Genomic DNA, 18,807 nt, shown 5'->3' with positions numbered 1-18,807 from the left:
CATTTACCCATGATTCTCTCCTCATTAATCTGAACTTCACAGACAATTACCACCGGCTGGAGACCACCGCCTCTTCCTAAACGATTCCTCAGAAACGTTTTAGTATCATTTTTCAGCCACACCTCACTTCAGCTTGGATTTCTTTACATATTTCCATATTCAAATCTCTGAAAAAAGCATAGGGCCCTAGAAACTTCTAAGACACACAGACCTAGAGATTAGGGTGCCCCAAACTATCAGGGCCTAGAAACATAGAGGCCCAGGAAGACATAAAAATGGGCTTAGAAATATTGAACTCAAGATCACAGGGCCTTAACTACACAGAGCACTACATATATAGGGCCCTAGAAAAATAGGGACCTGGAAAAAAGGGCAGTAGGTGTATCAGAGAGGTGGTGCAATAAGTAGAGTCACTGACACTCAGCTCCAAAAATCAATATTGGGGCCTGGAAAGGTATAAGGCAGCACACAGAAGCACTGAGGCATAGAAATGTAGATACAAAGCAGCCTAGAATCATAGGGGCCTGCAAAACATAGGGTCTACGACAGGCACATGCACAGACATTTTTGGGGGCAGGTGCTCAAGCCAAAAAAAGGGCACCCATACCAGAATTATTCATAAAATTTAAAAAAATGTGTGTAGGGCAATATAAACACAGGGGTCTATACACATACGGGCCTACAGTGTATGGCATTAGAAACACATGGGTCTATTGAGATCCTCCGAATTCTGCATGGAATTGTGAAAAACAGGTGGACTTCCCCTCCAGCCTCTCATGTTTAATGAATGGAGCTTTTAACGTCTCAGTTGTATAATGAGGAAGAAAAGACACTCACGCCAAATCCTGTAAAGCAGCCTTTCTCCTCGTTTCTGAAACCAGCCGAAACCGCATCTCTCAGCAGATTTCACAACAAAAGTGCTGGAGTTTTGGCAAAAAAATAGAGCTAACACTAATCAGATTTACAGGGCTGAGCATAAGTTAGGGCACCTCTGGTCAAACACAGATCTGCTGCGTTTGCTTGGTGTTTCTTCACCTACGAGTGCAGCCATTGGCTCAGGAGCCTCTGAACACCACCATTGGTTCACTACAGGTATTTTAAGTAAGTAAGCACCGGTAGACGAGACTTGAGTTCAGGTGCTGAAGCTGATTCTGCGCTCAGATTCCACGCCGCTCATTTCCAGACCATTTACTGTGGTCAAATCTGTGTTCAACAGTAACGGTCAGTGAGGTTTTTTTTTTTTTATTATTATTAAATCTCACATTTTAAACAAGACCATCACAGTGCAGTGTTATTCAGAGGCTCCTGAGCCAAAGGCTGCACTCGTGGGTGAAGAAATACCAAGTAAATGGAGCAGATCTGTGGTTTGCTTTATAACCCCCCTTAAAAATTATATTTAAAAAAATGTATAATTAAAAACACGTCAGAAAATGCTCCTCTGGAAAGAAATGACCCCATCATCATTTTCCTCAACGCACACAAGAAAATTATCACCTGCCAGAGAGAGATTATAGAAGAGGAGACAATTAGGCATTTACGAAAAATTTGCTGTCAGTTAAAGAAGAAATAAATTAGCCGTAGAGACAGAGAAAATGGAATAAAAATGGAGTAGATGTAGAGTGAGAGAAAGATAATTGACTAGTATCTTTCACTGAAGCAGGTTTTCTTAATGTTAATGTTAGACACTTTCATTCTGGGTTCCACTGCCCCTTCCTTTCCACTTCACCTCTTTATCTAGTTATTGTTTACCGAGTTAGTGTTGTATTTATAAGTGTGCATCATTTTTCATTATTAGCACATACACAATACACATTCTATAAATAAAATCACACTGGGGCACTCAACATGTTTATAACAGGTTTATAGCACAACAATTTCACATGTAATTCAGTCCCTCATTCCAGACAAACAGGACACCAGGGAAGATCTGGGGCTTTTCCAAAATTTCAGAGTTAGTCAGATAACTAAATCCTCTAAATAAGCCTGAGCCATCCAATAGGTTAAATAGGTTAAATAAGAAGAATGTAGGAGGGGAATTCCTACTGGACAATCCTCATCGGCAGGTTTATGTTATCTGGCTAACTGGAAGAGCCGCAGGCCACAGCGGTACATTCAGATTCAGATCACATGATCAATCATGTGTGATTTACTGATTAATCTACTGATAATTCTCTTTCAATTATATCACAGACAGGTATTGATCCAGGACAGACCCCACACACACACACACGCGCGCACACACACACACGCGCACACACACACACGCGCACACACACACACGCGCACTTTCTCCTTCAAGAACAGTTAATTTTAATGACGAATGTTAAAGTATAAAGTTAAATTTGTAAGTCCAGCTCAGTGTTGTTCCTCCTTCCTTCCTTTCTTATCTGTCATTCCATCCATCAATCCATCCATCCATCCGGCCACCAAAAGGAAGGGGGATGAGGGAGAGGAGGGGACAGAAATAACTTTGTGTTTATAATAAAGCAGGTTTGAATAGTCTTTTCCCCTGACAACGCTCCCTCGATTTCCACCAATCACAGCGCAGGTATGAGCAGCTGTGGGCAAACGTCCCGCTCTCCGGTTGGGCGAGATTCAAGAAGACGGCGAGAAGGTCAGGATCATCCAGCCAATCACGAAGTAGAAGAGGAAGACGGGGTACACCACCAGAGCTTTCCGATTGGCCGGCTGACTGTCCGCTAGAAACGCTGTGGAGGCTGCGGAGAAACACATGCTCAGATCAGCACAGGAGCAGCTGCACATGAGCCTGCAGTCAGCACACACAAGGTTAACAGTCCACCCGAGGGCAGTAGAGCCCACAGCACTAGGCTTTGGAGCAGTGCAACTGTGCTCTCGAGAGTAATGGAGCTGCAGTGCCATCTGGTGGCGGAAAGAGGAACTACAATAAAAACTGATCTAACGCAGGGAGACAAACTTAGAACCTAAGTGATGTAGGAGGGAGGAGAGACAGACAGGAAAGGGAAGAAATTGGGAGAGATAGAGAAAAAAGGAAAGAGAGAGTGAGAGGTGAAAGGAGAGCGCCAGGAGGGAGAGAAGAGGTGATAAACACAGGTTGCAAAGGAGAAAAAGAGAGAGACAGACAGAGAAAAGGTGAGAGCACACAAGAAGACGAGAGAGAAGGGACAGAGATAGCACAAGTCTATATGTTATTGGCAGCACTTAATAACTTTGTGTGTGTGTGTGTGTGTGAGCGCTTACCGAACGTTGACCAGCCGAACGAGGCGGTGACAACTATGAGGCGGATGATGAAGCTGATGGCTCCGGTTGAGCCCAGGAGAACAAGACGACAAACCAACATCGCCACTGTGAGTGGGAGAATACAGTAACCCAACACACACAGGCTCTGGAAAAACGATCTACACACACACACACACACACACACACACACACACACACACACACACTGAGCAAAACAGTAGAAGGAAGAACGACTCCTAACTCTGAATGGCAGTTTAAGGAAAAGTTGTTTCTGGTCATGAACAGATAAAAGGTTTTGTTATGACAGACTTGATGTCCATGAGATGGTGCTGTGAATCACGGTGGTGCTAAAACTACAGTTATCAAGCTTTACCCTTAACCAGCCCTGTGTCCAAAATGGCTCCTTATTCACTATTCCCTATAATATTCACTATATAGTTCATTATTATAGGGAACTGAATTCAAGGGGGGAGGTAAATGATTTCGGACACTACCTCATTTTTGGGTTTTTACCAAACAACACAATGGATTATGGGTAATCTGATATCTGTTAGTGTACATGGGTTGTACACTACCCTTTGCAGTGCATTGTGGGATTGTTTGAGAGCATTGAAAATTGTCCACTATTTTTTGGACACTACTACAAAATGTAGAAACTCCAAAATAGTGCATTATATAGTGACTAGGGCAGAGTTTCAGACACAGTGCTGGTTAATACAGACTAGTCACGGGTGATTCTGATTGGTCAGTGATTGAATGGTTTCTGGTTGATCAGTCATACAGTGATGGGACGGACTATGATTGGTCAGTCTAGCAGTGATGAGATGGTCTCTGATTGGTCGGTTTACTCACATGGTTCCACCCAGCAGTTTGGAGTTGAGGGTGATGACAATAGAGCCGAACCAAACGATGACAAAGACTTCAGCGAACTGTGGCCCTCCGTCATCTTTACTGTCCACAGATCCCCCCTGCAGCATCCTGACACACACACACACACACACACTTCAATACATATTGACATCTCTGCTAATTAACTTTATTAATAAACTAAGTTTTCCACCGCAGAATGTTTAATAGGTGTTTGTGAGCAAGCGAGAAAGTGTGTGTGTATATCACTCACAATGCCAAGGTAACGCACAAAAGTAGAGGTCCCCATAAATCCCCTAAACAGACACAAACACATACAACAAGACCTTTACTCTGTGTGAAAGGACAAAGAATATTAAATAAATTGGAAAATGCTTGATCAAAGTGGGGTTTTTTTGTTTTGTTTTGTTTTAAAGTGATCGTTTTTCATGTAAATTTACTTACAATCTCTGAGCAGCGCTGAGCTTTTCTTTGGATACAGAACATGGACAAACTTCTGACCCACAGCCTTCAAATCCCTCAACTACAAAACACACACACAAAAAGAGACATGAGAATACACAATGGAGGTGAATGGGACCAGACGTCCTAGTCCTTAGACATACACTGCTGATTTACACCAGCTACAAGATGGACGTGTGGGACACTATGAGAAACACTTATTGATTTCGGACAGTGCCTTTGGCTCACACAGGGGATTGTGGGGCAATAAAAATGAATTTATGTAAAACGTACGATTGTGTCCTTTACTGGTTCGTCCAGAGTAGAGATCTCATCATCCGAACTCCGAGAACTCAGCGGAACAGCGATGTCTCCTTCCACTGGGATATCCTCAGCAATAGAGACATCCGACAAACCTGCGAACTGGACACGACCTTTACATTATCATCATCATATACACAAACACGATCTCACTAAACTCTCTGCTGTACGTCCAGATAACAACCCCCATGATAATTTGCTATAATCAGGGAGCTGAGGACTGTCCAAAACAATGTCCCTCAGCTTTTTTCCTATGGGACTCAATTGGCACCAAGATTAAAGATGCACTTTATTATTTTATTAATTTTCTAATTTGGACAAACAAAAATATGTCATTACAAACTGTTAATAAATAAGCATGCTGTTTTGCTATTGTTTGTTTAATTGTAGTTACCATAGTAATAAAAAAATAAAATCCTAAAAATCTGAATGGTGAAAAAATAAAACTATAAGGAAAGAATATGGCAAAAGATTAAAAGGAGTCTTTAAAAAATATTATAGATTTTACAGGACCCTACATTACGGAATTAGTTGGGATTTTGGATTCGGTGGTAGACCAGTGAACTACAAAAACACTGTAAGTCAAAACACAGACTGGGGAGACTGCTTAGTGCACCTTTAATTTATCTGACTAAACGGAGGAATCCTGTGATTGGTGAGGACTGTCTAATAGGAATATTCCTCAATTTATTTTCTATTGTTATCTGTCTAAAGCTGGGTGGAATTACTACTTGAAATTTAAGTATCAGTTATAAATAATATATGTGACAACTGTTTTGGAAAGCCCAAATATGTTTATAATATTACATTTTAAAATGAACAAAACATAAATATCCCTGAATGTCAAAGAGCGTGTTTCTCTCTCTCTATTTTTGTTTAATTACAGTTAGATACGCTTAAGTAATATTCAAATTCAATTGCTTTTTAAGGGAAATTTCCTTTCCACCTTAAAGGGCATAGCAGTAACGGTACCATTTAAGGTGGACCGGAAAGTTCCGAATAGAACCCAACACTCAGCACCACTGCGAATTAACTCTTCGTTTGTAATGTATCATGAGCAGAGTCTGCGATGTTTTAACGCAGAACACTTCCCCAACAAACACATTTAGAAATACAATTAAATAAAAGTTAAAATTAAATCAGAGTTAAAAACACGTTTGTTTCTCACCAGGGGTTTATTTACGTCCTCCACCTCAGCCATGATCGCACACGGATGTGCTACGTCACAGATCCGTGCTTACGTGTACCAGGACTCCGCAAACAACAACAGCGCTGCGTCAACACTGCGCCACAACTGCGCAGTCTCGGTTCAACAAAAAAACAAAGCTCACATTTTGCATTCGCCACACAGTTTCATAATATAGTCCACGTGTGGCTCTGCATACTTTATTATTTATTTGTATTTTATTATTCGTCCACTCACTGTCCGCTCTGATAGACACGTCTACCTCATCTGTCCACCTTTTAGATGTAAAGTCAGAGACAGCTCATCTGGTTTGCACAGTTTGTATTGGTCATCCTCTAGTCTTTTAAGAGTGTACATATAAAACTGTCCACACAACGCAGTCCACAGGATACTGCCCAGTATTTCTACCTTAAAATCCCAGCATCAAAATCAATGTGAGGATCCACTTAGCTGTAACAGGGAGAATAGAACCACTGTCACTGCTACTCCAAGCTCAGCACTGCAGAAACTGCACAGTGTAACTTTTGGAGGAGGGTAGGAAAACACCTAATTGTCTGAATTATGCTCTACAACTGTTGCTTTAAGCCTAAATCCAATCTCATCCAAATATTCTAGGATAGGGCTCACTAAATGACAGATCACAGTCTGGGTCAGAACTCAGGCACTGTCCAATCTAGACCTGGGCATTAAATAGTGTTTATATTAACCGCCATAATTTTTCTAAATGTATTGTACAGGTGCAGCCGCCAAAGATACTCACAGACTAATCACATGCATTGTACATATCACATGTGACACTAATCAGCCAATCAGATTGGAGTAATCAAGGGCTTCTAATCCTCTGCAGGGCAGAACAGTGTTTAAGGTGGCCCACCATGACCCTGAACTGGATAGGTGGTTACAAACAATAAACGAATGAATGAATATCTTAATGTATTAACTCACTGATCTTAATTTGCATGATATGTGTATTTTTTCAGAAGAAAACTGTTTTATTTTTAAATTGTACTTGAAATGAGAAAAGAACCTTTTATTTACAGATACAGCACTGATCCTAATGTCCATTCATTCATTGTCTGTAAGCGCTTTTCCAATTCAGGGTCGTGGTGGGTCCGGAGCCTACCCAGAATCTCTGGGCGCAAGGCGGGAAGACACCCTGGAGGGGGCGCCAGTCCTTCACAGGGATGACACATACACTCACACACACTTTGGAGTCCACCTACCATGTGTTTTTGGACAGTGGGAGGAAACAAGAACACCCAGAAAAAACCCACACGGACACAGGGAGAATAGACCAAACTCCTCACAGACACTCACCCATAGCAGGACTTGAACCTACAACCTCCAGGTCCCTGGAGCTCTGTGACTGTGACACTACCTGCTGCGCCACCATGCCACTCTGATCCTAATGTTATTATTCATTCAGGGTCGCGGTGGGTCCAGAGCCTACCTGGAATCATTGGGCGCAAGGCGGGAATACACCCTGGAGGGGGCGCCAGTCCTTCACAGAGCAACACAGACACACACACATTCACTCACACCTACGGACACTTCTGAGTCGCCAATCCACCTACCAACGTGTGTTTTTGGACTGTAGGAGGAAACCGGAGCACCCGGAGGAAACCCACGCGGACAAGGGGAGAACACACCACACTCCTCACAGACAGTCACCTGGAGCGGGAATCGAACCCAAAACCTCCAGGTCCCTGGAGCTGTGTGACTGCGACACTACCTGCTGCACACCGTGCCGCTAATGTTATTATACATTATTTTATTTAATTTTAATCAAATACTCCTGGTTTCCATATAATGGAGCATTACTATTGGACAATCCTTAACTATGGACTTAGGTTACCTCAGATTATCCTGCTTTGTGGAAGAGCGCCCTGAATTAAGTGTGTGTGTGTGTGTTCTGTCTCTTTAAGGCTGTTGTAGGAGGGCCTTGTAGTTCTCTCTGAATCTGATCTGACCATCCTCCAGTCCTCGTCCTACAGCGAGAAGAAGAGTGAGCAGATAGATCCATCTCCTCCCACCGCTCAGGAGCTGCTCCAGCAACTGCAGGCTTTTATTAATATTAATAGAAGAATAATTATAATAATCTTTATTTAGATTAACACACTTCATCATCTGAGATCTGGACCTGGACGTCTGGAAGTGCACTGATCTGTTGTTGCATGGTGTGTATTGTTTGTAAGAAGCTGTGGACGTGTGCATTCGGGAACTCACTCTGCTGGGACCACACTGCTTTGGACTTTTTTGGGAAAACAACAAATAAAACAGGAGCAAAGCTGGGGCGTGACGTCACCCGACTCTTATCGACTCTATCGACCCCTTGCCTCATCCACTCCCACGTCATCTGTCAATACCGATCGGGATATCGATCTGTGAGCGCCGAGGGCTGTGTTTCTGAGGCAGTGTGAAAGATGGGGCATCCTCCGCTAGAGTTCAGCGACTGCTATTCGGACAGTCCGGACTTCAGAGACAGGCTCAAATCTTACGAAGTGGAGCTGGAAAGAACGAGCAAGTTCCTCAAGGACGTAATCAAGGACGGGAACAACGTCATCAACGCCATACGAGGTGAATTTCCCCGCGTTGTCCCGTCAAAAGCCGTTTTTTAAACAAGGGCTCCCCACTCCTTAATGCTCTGTTTCTTTTCCCACTCTTTTTGAGGCACCGCGCTGTGATTGGCTGCTGATTCATAATCACAAGCTCCACGCAGATTGGCTCAGAGGCGAAATTTCAGGGTAAACTAACCAATCCCTGACAGAGAGGCGTGACCCTTGCTATGCAAATAGGCGTGGCTTATACGGAATACCGGTGGGAAAACAAAACAACGCCCACAGAAAACCTGGCTCTGTTCTCAACTGCTGACTTGCAACTGGTTTGAATTATAGAGGGCTTTATTGAGCCTGATCAATACTAAACAGCGATTTAATCACAGAGAGGTTAATTAATCCAGGTTAATTAAATTCAGAGGAGGATTTAGATATTTAAAGTCATTACATTGTGTTCACTGCTGTTGTTTAAAGCAACACCAGGTCGTATTTTACCTTAAAATACAAGCTTTAAAATTATTGTGATACTCCACTGAGCTTTAATAGGGAGAATAGAGCCTCTGTCTGGCGTAGCACTGCAGAAACAGCACTATGTAACTTTTGGAGGTGCGTAGGAAACCACCACCCCTATACTACCATCTTCTACTTGATTTCAGGACAATGGTGTCAAAATTAATTACAATCTGCAACTTTAAGGGGAGCCCAGGAGCAAAAATACCAAATGTTACCTAGTGTTGCTTTAAATCTGGTCCTAGTGCCTTTTGACAGGGGGAAGATATCATGATGCAGAATGTGTATTGCAGTATTTTGAGAGTAAAAACACAACAGGGGACACAGCGCACACATAGCACACACAGGACAATAAGGAGAATGACTTTACTCTATATTTGTCTTCATGCCGTGTGCGTTAATTTACTGGTCTTGTGGGGTCATCCTTCCTGAGCTGGGAATAGAATCACTGTCTCCTAATGTTTTGTGTTGCCTTTTATTGTTTTGTATTCCATTTTATTATTTTGTGGTATTGTAGCATTTTATTTATTGTTGTGGTTAGTGTTGTAGTGTTGTGTTATGGTTAGTGTTGTAGTGTTGTGTTGTGGTTAGTGTTGTAGTGTTGTGTTGTGGTTAGTGTTGTAGTGTTGTGTTGTGGTTAGTGTTATAGTGTTGTGTTGTGGTTAGTGTTGTAGTGTTGTGTTGTGGTTAGTGTTGTAGTGTTGTGCTGTAGTTGGAGTTGTAGTGTAGTGGTTAGTGTTGTGTTGTAGTGTTGTGCTTAGTGTTGTAGTGTTGTGCTTAGTGTTGGGTTGTGGTTAGTGTTGTAGTGTTGTGCTGTGGTTAGTGTTGTAGTGTTGTGGTTAATGTTGTGCTTAGTGTTGGGTTGTGGTTAGTGTTGTAGTGTTGTGCTGTGGTTAGTGTTGTAGTGTTGTGGTTAATGTTTGGTTGTGGTTAGTGTTGTAGTGTTGTGGTTAATGTTGTGGTTAGTGTTGGGTTGTGGTTAGTGTTGTGCTTAGTGTTGGGTTGTGGTTAGTGTTGTAGTGTTGTAGTATTGTGCTTAGTGTTGCAGTGTTGTGGTTAGTGTTGTGCTTAGTTTTGTAGTGTTGTGCTTAGTGCTTAGTGTTGTAGTGTTGTGCTTAGTGTTGTGTTGTGCTTAATGTTGTAGTGTTGTGTTGTGGTTAGTGTTGTAGTATTGTGCTTAGTGTTGCAGTGTTGTGGTTAGTGTTGTGCTTAGTTTTGTAGTGTTGTGCTTAGTGTTGTAGTGTTGTGCTTAGTTTTGTAGTGTTGTGCTTAGTGCTTAGTGTTGTAGTGTTGTGCTTAGTGTTGTGTTGTGCTTAATGTTGTAGTGTTGTGTTGTGGTTAGTGTTGTAGTATTGTGCTTAGTGTTGCAGTGTTGTGGTTAGTGTTGTGCTTAGTTTTGTAGTGTTGTGCTTAGTGTTGTAGTGTTGTGCTTAGTGTTGTAGTGTTGTGCTTAGTGTTTTAGTGTTGTGGTTAGTGTTGTGCTTAGTGTTGTAGTGTTGTGCTTAGTGTTTTAGTGTTGTAGTGTTGTATTTAGTGTTGAAGTGTTGTGGATAGTGTTGTAATGTTCTCTTTTTTGTTGTAGTGTTGTATTTAGTGTTGAAGTGTTCTTCCGAATCGTATAATGCCCTTGTTTTTTGATTGTGGCCTGAACCCTGTTGTGTTTAGATGTGCATGGTAACACACAGTGAACCCTGTTCTGCTGGAGCTCTGTTATGTTGGGCACCACAGCAAGAACCGGTTTCTGGAGCAGAGTGGAGCGGACAGTATGCTGTGACAGTGATGTGGAATAATAGGATTAGTGGGATCTTAAAGTACGAGGATTTGTTTACGTACATAAAGTGGACTGGACAGTGTAACATCTCCAGAGTTGGGTTTACTGTGAAATAAGCAGCTGTTTATGGCCCTAGAGGATGGTGCGAAATGTGCAGCTTCCCACTGACCTCAGGTCTAAATTAACGGTGAAGTATGTCATTTCTGCCTCCAGGCAATGTGTGAGAGAGTAATGAATTATCTTTTTTCCAGGTTGTCTGTAAATTGCAGTTTAATGTGAACTGCTTTATCATCTTGGAATGAATCTGTTTGTTTCTCCAGAGAGCAGGTCTCCCCCCACACATGGGGTGCTGTGTTTAAAACAGGGTTTAATACAATATTTCCGGTTCATTTGTGGTCAAAACGACAGCTGCATTAAAGTGAAGGTTTGTGGTTTTTCTTGGTATGAACTCTTTAAATAGCAACCACAAAGAGGTGGGGAGTGAGAGAGGGATGGAGAAGACAGAGAGAGAAAGGTAGAGAAAGAAAAACATACAGTGACAGGAGCATAAATAGGCATGGTGGATTGAGCAAACACACACACACACGCCCTCTTCAGTTCTTACCCTTTACTCTAGTGTGGTAACGTGTGCTCAGCTGATCTGAGAACCGTGCTCTTTCTGCCCACTGTTGTTTATTTTGCTCTTTACACTAATCTTTATTCTTCAGACCTGAGGGGGTTAATCAGGAGTGTGTTCCTCTTCACTGCAATAACACTCTCTAATCCTTTGAATTTAGATGTTGGAACATATCTGTGAGGATCTGATGGTGATCATCCCCATAATCATCAGTGAGGTTTGGGGGCTTGGTTTGGGGATTAGTTCTGAATCATACACACCACTTCAAGTAAGTCAGAAAACAAGGGATAAAATGAGCTGTTCTGATTCTGCTCCGCTTCTGACATCAAGTGCAGAGACTTTAGGATTGCCCCGCCCTCTTTTCTGAGTCTGTCCAATCACAGCGCTGGACCCATGTTTATGTGAGAGCGCAAAACAGACACAACGAGTGTAGGGAAATGAGGAAAAAGCGAGAACGGAGAAGAAGGAAAGGGTCTGCTTCTTGCTCCTCATTGCTGTGTGCTCAGGGTCAGGGTGAACGACGAGTGGCTCATTATCATTTAAAGGAACAGGTGCTGAAAGTGGCCGTTCTGAACAGGGCTCTTTAGATTGGGGGAGGATATTGCTGTGAGGATTGTGGGGTTTGACCAAAGCAGATCACAAGCGTTTTATTAGGAAACAGAACTGTGTTCCACTGTGGAGAAGAGAGGATTATGGCCCCTTTAAATCCTGGATAGCCGAGGAGGTTCTCGATGGCGAATCATGTGCCCTGACAGACTGAGAGTTGTGGTTGCTTCCTCTGTGTGGATGGGGTGATGTTAAAGAGCTGATTTGAGCAGAACAGAAAAAATTATGCTGAGTTACAGAGGCACGAAGAGGAAGAGAAGAATTTCCTCTTTTACAGATCCCCATTTTATTCAAGATATTCCAATATGGAGGGAAGATGGTTCATTCTGGGTTAAAAGAGAGAGACATGGCTAATCACTGTTTATATCGGAGCAGTCATGATTCATCTGTTCACCTGTATTCATCTGCATTTTCAAGAACTGTATAGTGCCCCCCACTGCATGCTTCCTCAGAGACATTTGGGGCCATTCACTGCTGCTTTTTAGAGCTTTTAGGACTGGTGGACAGCTCAAGACTTTGGAGGAGAACACACACTGCCTTAGAGATTTTGCAGATGGTGAGTTAGATGCGAACTGTGACGACTCTCTCACAGCACTCTGCAAGGTTTACACATCATCGTTAAGTCCCTGCTCAGCTTGCTTAGAATTTTGATGATTATGATGATAATGAGGCTGAACACCATCATATCCCTCGGAAGGGTTTTGTAGCTCTTCAGGTTGGATTTACAGCTAGTAGAACAGTGATTATAGGCTAAAAGCCAATTGCGAGAATTCCTGAGTTTCTCTTCCTCTTTTCACTCCTCCCTCATCACTCCATCGCCTCTGCATTTCCCACCTAGCAACAGACTTCGAAATACGAAACAGAAATGACAAAACCACTTCCTCTACTTCTGCTCGAGAGCCTGCAACCTCTGCAACCTCCGAGCAAACGCAGAGCAGAGTTAGTCCTGTTTCACTGAGTTTAGAGCAGAGATAGTCCTGTTTCACTGAGTTTAGCGCAGTTAGTCCTGTTTCACTGGGTTTAGAGCAGAGTTAGTCTTGTTTAACTGAGTTTAGAGCAGAGTTAGTCTTGTTTAACTGAGTTTAGAGCAGAGTTAGTCTTGTTTAACTGAGTTTAGAGCAGAGTTAGTCCTGTTTCATTGAGTTTAGAGCAGAGTTAGTCCTGTTTAACTGGGTTTAGAGCAGAGATAGTGCTGTTTAACTGGTATTTTTAAGTTTTTCATATCACCCACACCTTCTTTTGACTGGTGTCCTCTGAGAGAGGGTCAGGGCAAATTGTATCCCCCTCTGCCTCAGTGTGTGTGTGTGTGTGTGTGTGTGTGTGTGTGTGGAGCACAGTGTTGGTATTGTAGTTGAGTTGAGATGCCAGTCTCTCCACCCTCTCTCTCACACACACACACACACACACACACACACACAGCCTTTATGTCCTCAACGGTCAGAGAGAGAGAGAGAGTTGGGCTTTCTTTAAACTGTCTCTTCAATTAGAGCAGAGTCACTCCAGATACTGAGACAAAGAGACAGAAAGGGAAGAGAAAGACTGAGTGGGGAGATGAAGGAGGAGTTAATGCCACTCTGATAGAACCAGGGTCAGAACACACACTGCTGAAAGCGTTAATGCTGCTCTGATAGAACCAGGTCAGTTTTGTTAGTAAATGTAGTTTTAAAGGTACAAGAGTGGCATTAAAGTCCAATTGTGTTCCCTAAAGTGTCCCTTATTTTCATTGTAGAACGGTGTAAAATAAAAGAACTTAATGTAAGTACTGGACATGAAACTGGCCATATGACATCAACACAGTTTTAAAATCTACTATTGTAGAGTAGGGTACAATTATGTTCCCTAACTAAAAGTGTGAATATGTACCCTTGAGGGTACCACCACACTGACAGTCTTTCTGACTGTGTGAAAGGGCACTTTTCCAATACAGGGTCTCTTCTCTACTTGTCTTTTCTGCTTATAGTCGTGGTCCTGGAACCGGGTTCTTATTTAGTCCCTGCTCTCTCGTGCCTCCAAGTGAGACTAAACCGTGAAGTGTAAACCTTGCAGAGCACTGATTCACCAAAGAGTCGTCATTGTACGCCATGCAATAACAGACGTCCAGCACAAACTCGTCATGTGTAAAATCTCCAAGCTGCAGCTGAGATCACATTTATTTTTATCTGACACACAACAGCAGCTCATAAAATTATGCAGTGGTCTTTTGAAGAGGTTCAGATGCTCCTTGGATCGGTGGCTGACAAAAGAATCCAGTGAGAATTGGACACTGCAACAAGGAAAGAGCAAACTCTACTGATCTGTCTGAACTGATGACGGAGCTGTAAACAAATGTTGCACATGTTACACATTGGGACTGTCAGTGCGTTTTCTTTTCATTGGCTCAGTTTAACAGAGTTTAGACAAACCTGTGTTTACATACACACACACACACACACACACTTCCATTGTTTTTAGATGTAGAGCTGTCAGTTTCAAAATGAACAGCATCTTCCTGAGAGATTATAAAAACAGGATATTTCAAACATGCACATTTGTGTATGTGTGTGTGTATGTGAATGTGTGTGCATGTTTTAATGAGCGGATAATCTCACTTCCTGCACTCTGCCCTTATAACACTGAACTTAGATATGTTATAAAACACACACTCAAACAGAAAGTGGAGGGTGTGTACACACGCCCGCCCACCCTCTCTTTCTCTGTGTGTGTGTGTGTTTATGTTGTGTGATTAAGCTGTAGACTACTCTATGCACATTAAAGCCTGTGTGTCTGTGTGAGTTTCTGATATTCCAGCTATGATGGAATTTCAGAGAGTATTGTCTTTATAGAAAAGCTGATAGGAATGGGTAACACTGGAGCAGCTGCACATGAGCCTAAAGTCACCATGTTCAATGCTAAGTGTTTAGAGGATTATAAACCACCCCTCTGGGATAAGTTGGAGTGATGTGTGTGATCCAGAACTAACCCCAACACCAGTCCCTGACTCTCACAGATGATTATGAGGCTGAACACCATCAGATCCTGACAGCTATGATCCACTGTATCTAGAGTGAAGTCTCTCAGGAGAGTAGAGTGTTACTGCAGTGAAGAGAGAAACACCCTCCTGATGAATGCCCTTGTTCATCAAAGTTTGTGGATTTTCATGGAAGTGTGTGTGTGTGTGCACTTGTGTGTTTAGGTTACTCTCTGGCCGTACAGAAGTTCTCTCAGACTCTGCAGACATTTCAGTTCGACTTCATCGGTGACACATTCACTGATGATGAAATGAACATTGGTAAGTCACATGACCTCCATGCTGCTCTCTGATTGGCCAGGAGCTCATTCCACCATAAAGTAAACTGAGCAGCTGTTTGTTTCATTTCATGATGTTATATTTGTTGCATTCATACCAGTCTCTGTGTGGATATGTGTGTGTGTGTGTGTGTGTGTGTGTGTGTGTGTATGTTATATTCAATTATGTGTCTTTGTTATATGAGTATATGTATCAGTTAATGCCTGTTATGTTATGTATATGTGCTTATGTTGTGTGTGTGTGTGTATGTTATATTCTATTATGTGTCTTTGTTATATGAGTATATGTATCAGTTAATGTCTGTTATGTTATGTATATGTGCTTATTTTGTGTGTGTGTGTGTGTGTTTTTAGCTGAATCCTTCCGTGAGTTCGCCGGACTGCTGCAGGAAGTTGAGGAGGACAGGATGATGCTGGTTGGTCATTCTCTATTATCTGTTTCCATGACAACTGTCAATCATGTCTTGATCTGTTGTGACAAGGCAACATCAGAGTCACCTCAGAAGCAGAGTATAAACATGTAAAAACACACACTGAGTGGCTAATTTGAGAAACCTATGAACCCTGTATACATCAGACTTTTATACGATGTTTATAAAGCACACATAGCTCTTTATAACACCTACATTTAGACAGTTACATGTATTTGAATGAAGGCACAGTGTGTTAGAATATTTACTGTGTGCTTTTTAACTAATTAACCTGCAATGTTCTTATACCCAGACGTTATAAAGCATTATAAATGTAAATACTCTTGTTTCATAAAGGGTCTAGGGTTTAAAATACATTTATAAACAATTTTATAATGCTCAGTCCTTTTATCCAGTAATTATTTTTCATGTCATGATGAAACAGCCATTATGTCTGGATGTGGCAGAATCTCATAAACATGGACACCCCTGTTCTTTCAGGGATGACAGAGAGTGGGTTGGTTCTTCATCTCTTGTGAGCTGCGATTTAAGGAAAAAGTAAAAGTGTAAAAATGATTCTCATTCATAAACACGCTTGGCTAATTCCTGAAAGCTAAAGTTATGGACTGCACCTTTAAACCAGGCTTTGTAATCTGTGATTTACCTCCTGTAGGACATAAAGGATGTATTTTTAAAGAATGTAATGTGAATGTTAAATATTAAGGATGTTGACAGGGTAGTGTCAAGTGGTTTTAATACTTTGGCTTGTTAGGCAATACCACACACACACACACACGCAGACACAAACACAGACACAATCGCATGCGGATGGAGCGTTTACCGGTAAAGTTGTGGAACTGGATCTGAAGTGAAGTGTTTACAGCCCCAGGCTCCTTGAGGTCATATGCTCTCACAGAGAAGCGTGTCATGCTGTAACAAAGAAACAATGAATAATTAACTTTATGACAGATCTGGGCCTTTGTTCTATCCCGGAGCTGACCTGGGGTTGGTGAGGATTTATATTAATACTTTTGTGAAAGAAAACATCAATCCCTGGAGTTACTGTACCAGCTGCTGAGAAAGTGAAAGACGCTCCTGGAGAAGAGACCACACCTCAAACTTTCCCTGAAGTCCCTACATCCCCAAAACCATGGAGTTTTCCCTTCTTCCTGTTATTCACAGCTACAGTGTGTGTCACAACTGAACACTTAATCACATTCACCTGTGTGTGCGTGTGTAGTGTGAATGCTGAGTGTAATACATAATAATCCTCAGTGTGTCCCAAGGAGAGGGCAGAGTTTCTCACACCTGGGCAATGCAAAAGATAGAGGGTCCTTAAGGTAAAGCGACGGCTCTAGTTAAAACCATGCATTCTATATAGAACTATTTCCATTCTGCAGTGGTTCTTTCCCTGTTCAAAAGTGTTAATACGGTTCTATGTAGTTTTGAAAATTGGCTCCATAGGAGGTTCTACTATAGTTACGATATCCAGCTTGTTACAATAGAAGAACCCTTTTCTAAAAGTTGCTATAAAGAAGAATATATAGCATATTCTCCATCAATTTGAAGAACCCCTTCACGATGATAAGAACCCTTTAACCATGCAAAAGGATCTTCAAGTGTTCAGGGTTCTATATAGAACCATTTTCATTGCTAAAGAACCTTTGTACTAACATCATTTTTAAGTGGAGGGACAAATTAATGCGCTGTATAGGGAATAGGGCCCGTTTTCCACTCATCCAATGGAAGAGACCCTGTCTTACGGTGGCCCAGAGAGGCCAAACCCAAAAGCATTTGGGAAGCTAAGGAAAGTCAAGGATGGCAAAGAGGAGTAGCTCCTTGTGGATTCGTAGAGCTGTGTGTCAGTAAACGCTGACTGTTATGGCATCACATTAAGGTCAAAATTAAAAACACTAGGTGGAAAATGTAAACGTGCAAGTTTTAACATTTGCGTGTGTAAATATCCCTCTCGTGAGCGCTAATGTCCATGAGGCGGGCAGTCAGAGAGTCAGGAGACATCAGTCAATAGCATTAACTGAGAGAAACAGCCCTGACCCCGCCTCCAAACGTCTAACTCCACCCATTCCAAAAAACGTCCAATCAGAACGTCAATTAGTGCAGATTGTTCAGTACAGTGTCCCCGTCAGACCACTCTGGCACTGCAGCAGCTGCCCAGGTTTCCCCAGGAGGAGGAGGAGGTCTCCCATCTCAGTCCTGACCCAAAGCTGCTTAGATCCAGTGGACCTGTCGGTTCTGGAGTTCAGGTGCTGTAGCTATGCTGGTTCACCCCCTGCAAACCTTTTATGTTTACTGGTCACTGTAGCATGAGAGGCTCTGGAGAATGACTGGAAGTGATAAGAAGGAAGGTCCCGGTACCGTTCCAAGCCTAGGTCCACTCTTTCCCTGATGAGGGGGGTTTTCATAGGGTTTTTCCGTCAGCCGGAAGTGGATGCTCAGCAGGAAACGGAAAGAGAGGCTGAAGGTGAAGTTGAGAATGATGTTGTGGTTAAAGCCTGTGAGACCAGTTCCTCTGGAGAATTCCGATTCTCTTTCTCTCTCTCTCACACACACACACACACACACACACACACACACACACACACACACACACACACACACACGGATAGAAGAGATTAAAACCAGTTTTGAAACAGTGACTAAAATACACACATCCTACATTTTACAAATATACACAACACACTCCCTCCCTCTCTCTCTCTCACACACACCAAATAAACACACATTCATGATGGTGATTATGTTTTATAACCAGTTATTACTCTCCCTGCCTCCCTTTCTCTCTCTCTCTCTCTCTCTCTCTCTCTCTCTCTCTCTCTCTCTCTCCCTTCTGTCCTCTCTCTCTCTCTCTCTCCCTTCTGTCCTCTCTCTCTCTATCTATCTATCTATCTATCTATCTATCTATCTATTGCTCCATCTGTAGGTACAGAATGCGTGCGATTTGCTCATTAAGCCTCTGGAGAAGTTCAGGAAAGATCAAATCGGAGTCACTAAAGTGAGTG

General features: G+C 42.4%; 2 protein-coding genes across 3 annotated transcripts in view; one reads left to right on the top strand and one right to left on the bottom strand.

Moving 5' to 3' along the window:
• Positions 1-1,850: 1,850 nt before the first annotated feature.
• yipf6 (Yip1 domain family, member 6) lies at positions 1,851-6,682 on the bottom strand. The gene is made up of 8 exons (XM_066659445.1): positions 6,272-6,682; positions 6,017-6,151; positions 4,822-4,950; positions 4,531-4,609; positions 4,340-4,382; positions 4,072-4,197; positions 3,220-3,377; positions 1,851-2,717 (listed from the first exon to the last, which is right to left on the bottom strand). Exons 2-8 carry the CDS (start codon positions 6,047-6,049, stop codon positions 2,596-2,598), a joined length of 690 nt encoding a protein of 229 aa, XP_066515542.1. The 5' UTR covers positions 6,050-6,151; positions 6,272-6,682; the 3' UTR covers positions 1,851-2,595.
• Positions 6,683-8,045: 1,363 nt separating this feature from the next.
• ophn1 (oligophrenin 1) overlaps positions 8,046-18,807 on the top strand; it is a 41,587-nt gene continuing 30,825 nt past the window's right edge. For both annotated transcript variants that reach the window (XM_066659442.1, XM_066659443.1), the window contains exons 1-4: positions 8,046-8,611; positions 15,265-15,360; positions 15,732-15,793; positions 18,729-18,800. In XM_066659442.1, coding sequence (XP_066515539.1) covers positions 8,458-8,611; positions 15,265-15,360; positions 15,732-15,793; positions 18,729-18,800 — 384 coding nt within the window. In that variant the 5' untranslated portion in view covers positions 8,046-8,457. The remainder of the gene's footprint in view (positions 8,612-15,264; positions 15,361-15,731; positions 15,794-18,728; positions 18,801-18,807) is intronic.

Source organism: Hoplias malabaricus, chromosome 2, assembly GCF_029633855.1.
Source record: "Hoplias malabaricus isolate fHopMal1 chromosome 2, fHopMal1.hap1, whole genome shotgun sequence".
Taxonomy (NCBI): domain Eukaryota; kingdom Metazoa; phylum Chordata; class Actinopteri; order Characiformes; family Erythrinidae; genus Hoplias; species Hoplias malabaricus.
The sequence above is the reverse complement of the archived record's forward strand: the minus strand, read 5'-3'. Positions and strand labels throughout refer to the sequence as shown.

What these genes read in the sequence shown, in the direction of transcription:
- yipf6 (XM_066659445.1), bottom strand. Translation starts at nt 6,049, where the DNA reads ATGGCTGAGGTGGAGGACGTAAATAAACCCCTG. An exon ending in AACCAGTAAAGGACACAATC is followed by an intron (nt 4,610 to 4,821) that starts GTACGTTTTACA and finishes TGTGTTTTGTAG; the next exon opens with TTGAGGGATTTGAAGGCTGT. An exon ending in GTTCGGCTGGTCAACGTTCG is followed by an intron (nt 2,718 to 3,219) that starts GTAAGCGCTCAC and finishes GTTTCTCCGCAG; the next exon opens with CCTCCACAGCGTTTCTAGCG.